We start from the raw sequence: 10,513 nt of genomic DNA, 5'->3' as shown, positions 1-10,513 counted from the left end.
CAGTTTAGTACTATGATTTAGATGGTCAAAATTCTAATTTCAAGAGAGGACCAGTGGTGTGATTTCTTTCAGAAATCGAAGTGGGGGGGGGGTCAGGACCTCCCGACCCCCACCCTACATCCGCCACTGTAACATGGTTTGGAAATAAGTAATATACTTGATCAAGTAGAGATTAAACATGGGACTGTTCCAGTGCAAGTGATATTCATGTTAATGGGACAAGAAAAAGGTTCAATTAAGAACCAGTTAAAGTTATATACAGTCTTGACATTTAATATGGAATGTTATTTCCAAACAATCCAAACCAATGCAAAATGAAATGACCCTCTGATGAATATAATGTACATCTCACAAACATTTTTTGTTCGAATTTCGAATAAATAATACATAAAAATAAACGTTTCAGATTAGAATCGACCTTATCACTTTGTAAGAGTCGTATGATGAAAATACGTACATGTGTGCTGTTCTACTCCATTTGACTAAAAAGCAAGTGAAAACAAAATGCACTCCTCAGGTGGTAGCTATCTTCCAGAGCTAATGGGACCATTTAGAATGGGAAGAGCCCAGTGCTAGCTAGGCCACGACCTAAATATGGCGGACCTACATGAAAGGATTAATTACGGTGCCCCTGCAGGGACGACGCGTGGGGAGGCGTGTGAGAGGCGGAGAGACCATTACAGGGATAAGCGGTCTTCCTTTCATGTAGGCCCGCCATATTTGGTTCGTGGCCTAGCTAGCACTCGGTTCTTCTCATAATGAATGGTCCCAATGACGCTGAAAGTTTTGTCAAACAGTGCAAGATGTATTTCTTCTTCTTATTGGTTTTTCACATACAAATACTAGTACATTGAATATTATATTATATTATATTATATTATATTATATTATATTATATTATATTATATTATATTTATCATCTAGTTCTTTTATTTGATAATTTTATTTTGTTCTTTTACTTTATTTCTTACATACATTACTGAGCAAAATTTTAAATAAGTGACCATTTTGCATAACATCCCAGGCGTGTTTCCTGAATGTAAACTAAATGGTTATTAGAAAAAAAAAGAGACAAAGAAAATATTGTCAGATTTTTCCCTGTCAAGAAACACAGTAATTTTTCTCCCATTTACAGATAAACAAATATCTTAAGACTATGTTTTTTTTTCTTCTCTGCGTGGGGTACACAGTTTAAGCATACCCAAGATTTTATACTACGCAGGGGCGGATCCAGAGATATTTTCTGACAGTCTTCCAAATTATCTAAGTTGATCCATCCTCCATTTTTGACCGTCTTCCGACAGTAAAAATTAGATACCCCTCAATGTAAACTTGAAAATCTGACCGTCTTCCAGAAGACCCAGAAGACAGCCTCAATCCGCCCCTGCTACGTGTAGTAAATGTACGTTGGAAGAATTACAATGCAAATTCATTGCGTAACCGATATCTTAATTTCCTGCTTTCATTTCTTGTTTCGTTGTCCATTATATGATAAAACCCCGATTAACGTTCAGAACCGCTGCGCAGATTGCTCTGTAGAGCACGTAGCTTTAAAGATTAAAGTGACGAGAGATTGACGCATGTCGCCGGACGGCTTATTCACATGACGCACGCGTTGGAACGACTTACTTTGCTGTACCTGAGGCTGAAAAAAAGCCACTGCTAACCTGTGGATAACCTTTCTTACAGTAGGGAAAAGGCACATATATACTTCTACTGCAGACAATAAACACTCTAATCAGGCCGCTTACTACATACGGTATGTCATTGTTTAGAGGGATACTCGTAATATAAGACACTGTTTTATGAAGTGAACGGATTTATTAAAACTTTGTGACATAAGTGTAACCCGTCGGTAGAAATCGCAATTATATATTTTTCATTATAGCCGATACATTAGTGAATTACTGAAGTTACCTAGCCAAAGTGATACCGACTATGAGTGTGTTTCGAAAACAGCGTAGTCTGCTGAAGGTAACAGGTAGCCAGTGCCCGGTGAAATCTTCATCTGAAGCTGTGTCAAAGAGTAATCCTGCCACAGACAAGGGAACGGACAATTTGTCTAGAGAGAAGGTAAGGGTATGATTCTGAACATAGTGAAGGTTTGAATCTGGCAAACTGCACAGATGTGAGTTTATTTTCATTTTTGATTCTTTATCACACAATACACAATGGCAGATTTACCATTGCTTTTCTATAATCAACTTACAAAATTGTTTAGATGTAGAAAATATCAAAAGAACACTTTTACGTATGTAATTAGTACAATAATAAGACTTTTAGCATGGCTAAGAATTAAATCAGAAGAAAAACCACTTATATACAAAAAATAGCATAACTTCATCAAATCTATACTGATCAAGATAATTTTTTAATTTTGAACTGAACATTTGTCCTATGAATCAGTCCTGTAAGTTTAAGTGTATGTAAATACGACACGGTTTTTATGTAATTTGTATAATGGTGGACAAAATATGCTGAAAAAAGCGAAAAAATGGCATAACTTTTGGAAAAATTGTCCGATCAAGCTGATACTCGACCTGTATTTTATAAATATTCATCAGTTCTATAAGTTTGAGGGCAAAAGACCAAACAATTTTTCACAATGAAAGTGCACGGCGACGACGGGGACGACGACGGGGACGGCGACGACAGACGCAGATGACAGCTGTATGTACAGACACACCTGTATGTACAGAAACATCTGTGTCTGTACATAAAAATGTGTGTTACTGTTCGTGTTACACTATATGATTTGAAGGTTTACGCAGTAAAGTACGTATTAGTTTGTTAAAAACCTGGGGCACCGTGCTCTTACACGGATTACCTTATGAATAATAAGGAAATGACAGGCGTGTAATATAATCGGATCACTACAGAGCTTTCAAATGCATCAGTAGAAAATCCGTACACGTAATTCCTTTAGGTTGCTTGGAAAATTATATTTTCCGTGCACTCAAAATACATAAAATGTTAACTAGATTTATTTACAATACTGATAATGTAGTATCAATAAACGAGATTTAAGAAATATAAAAGGTGAAAAAACATGGTCAATTGACCAAAAAGCAAGGTGACAAAAACAGAATTTTTGTGGCACTTGGGTACCCTTATAATGAACAGAACAGGAAAAAGTCTTAAACTTTATTAGCCTACCTTTGGTGACAACAAAATGCAAAATTTGGAAAATCTCAAATTGATAAAGTCAACGCATGGACAAAGAATGCCAGAAGTAAAGCTGCAGCGGCCTCATTGAGCCCTAACACTTCGTGCATGAAAAAACAAGTAGCCTTGAAGATGTTGCTGTTCCGTCATTGCCAGAGCGCTGCTAATGAGAGTCGAAATTGAAATAAGTCCGCAAGAAGCGGCCAACGAGACATAGAGGCGAGTAAACCCGAGGTTTCAAAAACAATTTAGAAGCAGCGGCATAAGGTGTATTTGTGAACACTTGAATATGTTGCTGGTTTAGAAAAATTTGCTCCCCATTCTATTACTTCTTACACTGCATTCCCACAGATTTTGATCGATCCATGGGGGTTCACGCTAAAACTCTGTCAGCTCAAGAGGCTTAAATGTCTGTTACGCCTACCGAATCAGCTAGGGTAAAGATAATTACCCCCTAATAGCTTTGCTAGGCGTGACAGACATTTAAGCAGATCAAGTTGACAGCAATTTAGTGAGACTCCCCAGGGGGATAAATCGATTTAAAAATCTGTGGGAATGCAGTCTCAGCCATATGTCCAGTAAGGCAGCCCGCCATTTTGGCTATATCAACGAACATGTTAGCCTACCCGTAAGACAGAAGAGAGTTGCACAGGTGTGAAAAACAACGTCAGCTGCTCGCAACCCGATGTATGTTGGTCTATCGTCGATTTGCTGTAAGGCGTAGCTATTAAGCCCTACGGGCGCCAAAAACTACGTCAGCTGCCCAACAGATTTTTCTTGGGATGTCATCAATGTCCATGTACACTGTAAGGTGGAAGTGAGCTCTATGGCCATCAGGCATGTTTACTAGAGGCATGTTGACTAGAGATCACTTTCAGACGATACCGCGCCGGCAGATGTGTGCCAGATATAAATTTTTAATAAAAAGATGATATGTATAAATTTTTAATAAAAGTGTGTCAGATAGAGGGATTAAGTAAAATGTTTCAGATAAAGGTTTTAAAGAACAGTTGAAACCATTTTTTGCTCAAGCTATTGTTTACTTTTCAGTGCCCACTATTCATGTTTTTGTCAAGAAAGTCACCTGATGAAACTAAACCATTTTCGGACATCCCAGGTCCAACGGGGTTACCTTTGGTGGGGACATTGTTTGATTATTTCAAAAAGGACTGGTTCGGTTTTGAGAAAATGTTCAAGGTATGTTACGCGCATTTTGACTTGATAAATAGCTGCTAAAAATATGTGAGCACTGTATTAACCTGCATGTGTTCACACGCTTCCCAGAACTGCATCACTCCATCGCTGCGCCACCATGCGGGCGTATCTTAAACTGGATGTGCACATGTATAAAATCTATGAAAAACTTGTAAAATGTAATCAGCTGTTTTGAGAAAGATATCAATAATGAGAATTGGGCACATAATAATCATATAAACCCGCTGTTTGATTTCAGCATGCCAAATTTTGTATTCGCAGCGGTCATGGAAATGTCAATGGCATGTTCTTTGTTAAATATATATATTAATCTTTGGGGGACACACAATTATTTGTTACGCATTTGTTATAATCGTTCATTCAGCTAAAAAAACATGTTCACAGGCACAGGAAAAACGAGCCCAGATGTACGGCCCAATTTTCAGAGAGAAGATCGCCACGAACGAAAACGTCATCATCACAGACCCTTGGGAATATCAAAAAGTCATCCGTGTTGATGGTAAACGCCCTCAACGTATAGAACTCCTGCCTGCAGCGCATTACAGGAAGAAGAAAGGCATTTCACTTGGACTCGTTAACTCGTAAAGACTTAACTATAGATACACATAACCTTTTTATATTGTATTTACATTCATTTTGCATATTTCTTCAAAATTCTTATACCTTTATTGTAATGACTATAACCAAAGTTCGCATTTGTCTTTGTTTTGCAATTGAAAATCCTAAAAGTTTAAGCTTTTGTTCAGATTTTTTCCATAACGTCAATATAGCACACATATATATATATACTTTCCAGGCAAGGGGAGGAGTGGCACCAGATGCGCACCATAATGAGTAAGAAGATACTGCCGCCGAGGGAAGTACTGGCCTATTGTCAGGATATGAGCATGGTGGCACAAGATTTTGCTGAACATTTAAACAGGGTGAAGGACAAGGAGACCGGAGAAGTAGAGAACCTTGAGCACGAGATATTTAAATGGGCACTTGAGTGTATGTTACACTCTTTCTTCCTTTCAGTACTTCACTGTACGTAACATAGTGTAGGATTTTAAACACACGTAGATATTTTTCTGAGGACAAATAATACTTTTCGACCATATTTATACAAATAAATGACATGAATTAATAACACAAAAATATTCAAATTTACCTATACCTGACAAACCTCTCCACCCGTTAACCCGTCGCTGAATCGGGAAGTCAGTAAGAGAATTGAGCCCGAAGTAATGGTGGAATTTTATTAATCAACGCTTTTAATCTCTCAGATTGTTAGGAGAGTGCCAGGATCAAAGATTGGTTAGTGGGAGAAAATGCCGTATACTCCAAGAAAATGCGTTCAGTATGAGTTTCCCACGGGGAAATCCTACACTGTACGCTTTTAATATCAGTTTTAATCTTTAACGAATTTCTTAATTTATTTTTAGCTATTGGCACGGTTCTTTTCGAAAGGCGCATCGGATGTCTTAGTACGTCTCCACCGAAAGATGCTTTAGACTTTTTGAAAAACCTCCAAGGCGCGTTCAAGACAATGCAACCTTTGCTGTTTAACCTGCCTATATATAAAGTCTATCCCACCAAACTTTGGAGGCAGTTTGAACACTTCTCCGACAAAGTCCTAGAGCTCGGACAACAATTTGTGAATATGGTAAGTATCTTTTTTATAAACCAGACACTAAGACCCCATTCCCAGAGATTAGATCGATCCAAACTATATCGACCTAACTCCGTGGGGGTTCACGCTAAATAGCTGTCAGCCGAGCGGGCACGAAAGTAAATTACCCCCTTACAGCTTGTAGAAGGCAGGACGGACATTAAAGCCGGATTATTTGACAGCAATCTAGTGAGACTCCCCACGGGGATAGATCGATCTAAAATCTATGGGAATACGCCCTACATGACTGTAAAATGTCATAATATTGGACTAAGAGCGCATTCAGATTCACACATCGTACTAGCTGGGTCGGATTCTCGTTAAATTGCAAGCAGTGGAATCAGCTTAATCAGCACGCGATAGTTAATTAACCTCTAGCTGCTTGAGGAGGCGAGTCAGACAATTAAAGTCATGTATTCCTTAGGAGCTGTATAATAAGAAATAATTGGCTGTGGTTACGTTAGGTAGACCATTTTTCTACTACTCACGTCCCTTATTTACACGATGATCGGGTGCCTAGTTGTTATTTAACAGTAAAATTTACAGTATGGGTACTCTTGTAGCAATTCACATAATTGCGGTAGGGGTGACACTTATCATTTTTGCTAGAGTAGGCCGATTTGAGCAAATGAATCGACTTTTGTAAACTTGAGAAGTTTCCATGGTGTTATTTTGTGTAGTTAGTTTGAAACCTATTCTCCATATTTACAATATTTATAGAAAATAAAAGACATGAAGGATCATGCTGGGGATGAAACAGATCGTCAAGAAACGCCACACCAATCTGCATTACTGACCTACCTCCTGTCTCAGGCGTCCTTAACACCAGCGGAAGCAAATGCTCATGTGATTGATCTCCTGAACGCTGCTGTGGAAACGGTGTCCAACTCGACCATATTTGCACTCTACTGCTTGGCATGTAACCCTCTTGTCCAAGAAAAGCTATACCAAGAGTTGAGTGACGTCCTTCCTGGCAGCGAGGAGATAGGTGCCGAGACACTTCAACAACTGCCCTACTTGAAGGCTTGCGTTAAAGAAACGTTCAGGTAGAAAAAAAGCACGTTTATTGAAAGTAAAAAATCCTAATACTACAAAATGAAAGCGTGTCGTTGGAGGGTTTTTGTACGACATTGAATAGCGGCTTATAGGTCAGTTGTTGTTTTCCAATTATTGTTTTTTTTCTTACATATATGACACAAGAAGGCAGCGCACTAGTGCTGCAGTACAACACTAAGGCTAACAAGTTACATTGTACATTAACCGATGTAGAGCAGCATATTGCAACCTCAGTACATTTTACAATCATTTTCTTAAACTGAAACTGTTTGAGGAACTCTACAGATAGATGTTGGATGGAAATGGGGTTACTTTGGCGCCTGGTCGCGGTTTTCGTTTTCAGAAGCATAATTTATGTCACGTTTATCAAATATATTTATCCCCGCACTTTCGTAACTGAAGTCGGGAATTATGTGCGTCCGTCTTTCCGTCCATGCGTTTGTAATTTTGCTGTCTACAAAAAGAGTGAGGAACCTTCAACTTGGGGATTTATAGATGGATGGGTTTTATATTGCGACCAGGGGTGGGGATGACCCTGAGGATCTTTCCACATAAAGAGTCCTGCATGAATGTTGTTATTCTGATGTTTATTACCAGTAGTAAGACCCTAGATAGTTACAAAGATATCCATGGGGTTTGAGTTTCATGTGTGTGTGTGTGTGTGTGTGTGTGTGTGTGTGTTTATTTGATATTCTAATTAGCTGAATTTTGTTTTTTTTTCATGGGCTTATTATCTCTGAATCTTACATGCAATGTAGAAATTGAAATGAGCAATGAAATTGTTAACCTAAATTGTCATATTCATTATTATTTTACACAAATGTTGATTTTTGCTTTGACAGGCTATTTCCCATCACCTTTGCCACAAGCAGATTTTTACCAAAAGATGTAGAAGTGGCTGGTTATCTTATTCCTAAGGGGGTATGTTTAATTTTATTTTCATTTTGTCATATTTGTAGTGAAACCTCTCTCTATTATCTGTTTTATTCATTTCAAAACACATCTGACGGATTTGCAATTTAATTTTCTTTTTAGGCCCATGTTCAAGCCAGTCTATATCCCATGGGACGGGATGCCAAAATCTTTAAAGATCCAGAGGAATACAGACCAGAACGCTGGCTTCGTGCTGTACCACGTGATCCGGTTGTCATGGCAATCCCAAGTCTGCAATTTGGTCACGGTTCCCGTATGTGCATCGGAAGACGACTGGCAGAGCAAGAAATCTACATCGTGCTCACCAAGGTAACACCTGCAGTACTCAAATCTACTATTACTTTGTCATGGAATAATTCTATTTATTTATTTATTTATTTATTTATTTATTATCATTTTTTGGTAAAGCCAGGTACGACAAGTGTTGAAATTCATTTTTTTCATTAAGTCTTTTCATCAAAAGTAAACGATGTCACGTACATGGCTTATACATTAATATGGTAATGTAAATTTACCGTGTAGCAGCAGGCAGGAAAAACCATACACTCTTTTGGTGTACAAAAGGTTTATTGGCACATTCTTTATCTTACAATCATTAAATTATACCGTTGATCTTCTCATGTCACATTTCAATATCATGATGTATCATACAGATTCTCTTTTTCCATAACTTTCCATTCTAAACTATTTATTTTACTCTTTGGCTCTTTCCTCTCTGGCTCACTGACATGTAAGATTCACATTCTTTGACTATAAAGTCATTGCATTAAATTAACAAAATAATATTGATCATATTATCTTTGATAATTCGCTTTTTGTTTTCTGTTTTAAGATTGTGAAAACTTTCAAGTTGGAATACCACCACGAGCCTGTGGAGCCCGTTCTCAACACGCTGATGACTCCTGACAGACCAGTGAAAATTACTTTCATATCACGAGCTGACAGCTTAACAATTTAAGAAACCCAGTCATTGTGCAGTCATAAAGACGTCTTGGAGGCATCTTCGTATTAAGATTTTACGGATTTCTTAAATACTTACTAAATACCTGTAACGTGCAATGAGGGCACGGGTGGAACTCCGCCGCGTCGTCCTCTGGGCGTGCCGAGGCGTCTTGATTACATTGTTCCAGTATATATCCAACAGATGTAAGGAATCATTTTTTAAAAACCTGATCCGATAATAAATATTATTACTTGCACCATTCCGAACGTGTTTCAAACATACGTGTATGTATCTAAGAACTACAACGGTTGAAGGACTAAAATACAGATTGAGATCGGAAAGCGGTAATCTGTACTTACAATTGTTCTTGCAACAGTTACAATGTTTTGATGTGTTTGTGTTAAACATTCACAACAAAACACACAGATATCCTCAATGAACTGCGATAATCAATAATAACGATGTTCCATCAAACAAAGACTGAGTTAAACTCAGAACTAAGCCTTTCAAAGAGAATCCCTTGACAAATAATTGTAGTGCTTATAGTTGTGTTTAGTTGACAGCAGTTCATGATCAGAGAGTGAAATCTGCTCGAATTGGAAAAATGTTCACCACAGAAACAACACAGCAAAGCTGTCAAATGTAGAGACATAAACAGGAAAAATGTTCATTTTCAGCACTTTTTTTACATAATACGAAATAATCAACATACTATCATTTTCATATGATCAACTAACAAAATTGTTGAGATGGAAAAAATATTAATAGAGCAATTTTATATGTCCAATTTGTTTCATATTGAGATTCTGAACAAAGTGAAGGACTGAAATGGACAAACTGCACTGATATGAGTTTATTTCCATTTTTGACTCTTAATTACACAAAACACGATTACAGATTAACCATCAATTTTATATAGTCAACTAACAAAATTCTTAAGATTCAAAAGAACACTTTTACACGTAATTAGTTCAATAATGAGACTGTTATAAGATTGCCTAAGAATTAAATCTGGGGAAAAACCACTTATATATATAAGCATAACTTCATCAAAACTTAACTGATCAAGATCATTTTCCACCTTGACTTGTACACCAGTCCTGCAAGTTTTAAATCAAAAACGGCAAGAATTTCATGTTATTTGTATAGCGGTGGATAGAAAATGTTGAAAAAAAGTTTAAAAAAACAGCAAGACAATGGGAAAAATTGTCCGATCAAGGTGATTTTCAAACTCCACCTGTATTTTATGAATATTCATCAGTTCTGAAAATTTGAAAACAAAAGGAAAAAGTTTTCATTTTATTTGTATAACGGTGGATATTCTGAAAAAAAGCAAAAAAAATGGCATAACTTTTGGAAAAATTGTCAGATCAAGCTGTTTGGTTGATACACCGTTTATCTACCTTCCAAATCGCAACTACAGACGCCTTATTTCTGAAATCTAAACGTTTAACATCTTGAAAACGTCTTAGTATCGGTCTTGCGTGGTTTTTACATCCATACATTTTGGAAAACTTTTTTTACGCGCTAGTATTTTTTGAAAACGACTT

General features: G+C 37.3%; 1 protein-coding gene across 1 annotated transcript; it reads left to right on the top strand.

The window, feature by feature from the left end:
- The first annotated feature begins 1,573 nt into the window (after window positions 1-1,573).
- On the top strand, window positions 1,574-9,593 carry LOC106161388 (cytochrome P450 10-like). The gene is made up of 10 exons (XM_087001560.1): window positions 1,574-1,759; window positions 1,889-2,073; window positions 4,216-4,362; window positions 4,765-4,961; window positions 5,177-5,370; window positions 5,805-6,025; window positions 6,752-7,077; window positions 7,930-8,008; window positions 8,123-8,329; window positions 8,853-9,593. The coding sequence occupies exons 2-10, from the start codon at window positions 1,939-1,941 to the stop codon at window positions 8,976-8,978; spliced, it is 1,632 nt and encodes a 543-aa protein (XP_086857686.1). The 5' UTR covers window positions 1,574-1,759; window positions 1,889-1,938; the 3' UTR covers window positions 8,979-9,593.
- The last annotated feature ends 920 nt before the right edge of the window (window positions 9,594-10,513 follow it).

The sequence above is a fragment of the Lingula anatina genome, chromosome 1, assembly GCF_051362555.1.
Source record: "Lingula anatina isolate TDL-2025a chromosome 1, LinAna3.0, whole genome shotgun sequence".
Classification (NCBI taxonomy): Eukaryota; Metazoa; Brachiopoda; class Lingulata; order Lingulida; family Lingulidae; genus Lingula; species Lingula anatina.
Note: the sequence above shows the minus strand (reverse complement) of the source record. Positions and strands in the feature narration are given on the sequence as shown.

Excerpts from the sequence above, each read along its gene's own strand:
- LOC106161388 (XM_087001560.1), top strand. The coding sequence starts at position 1,939 with ATGAGTGTGTTTCGAAAACAGCGTAGTCTGCTGAAGGTAACAGGTAGC. Across the intron at positions 2,074-4,215 it reads ACAATTTGTCTAGAGAGAAG|TGCCCACTATTCATGTTTTT; the intron begins GTAAGGGTATGA and ends TTTACTTTTCAG. Across the intron at positions 4,363-4,764 it reads GTTTTGAGAAAATGTTCAAG|GCACAGGAAAAACGAGCCCA; the intron begins GTATGTTACGCG and ends ACATGTTCACAG.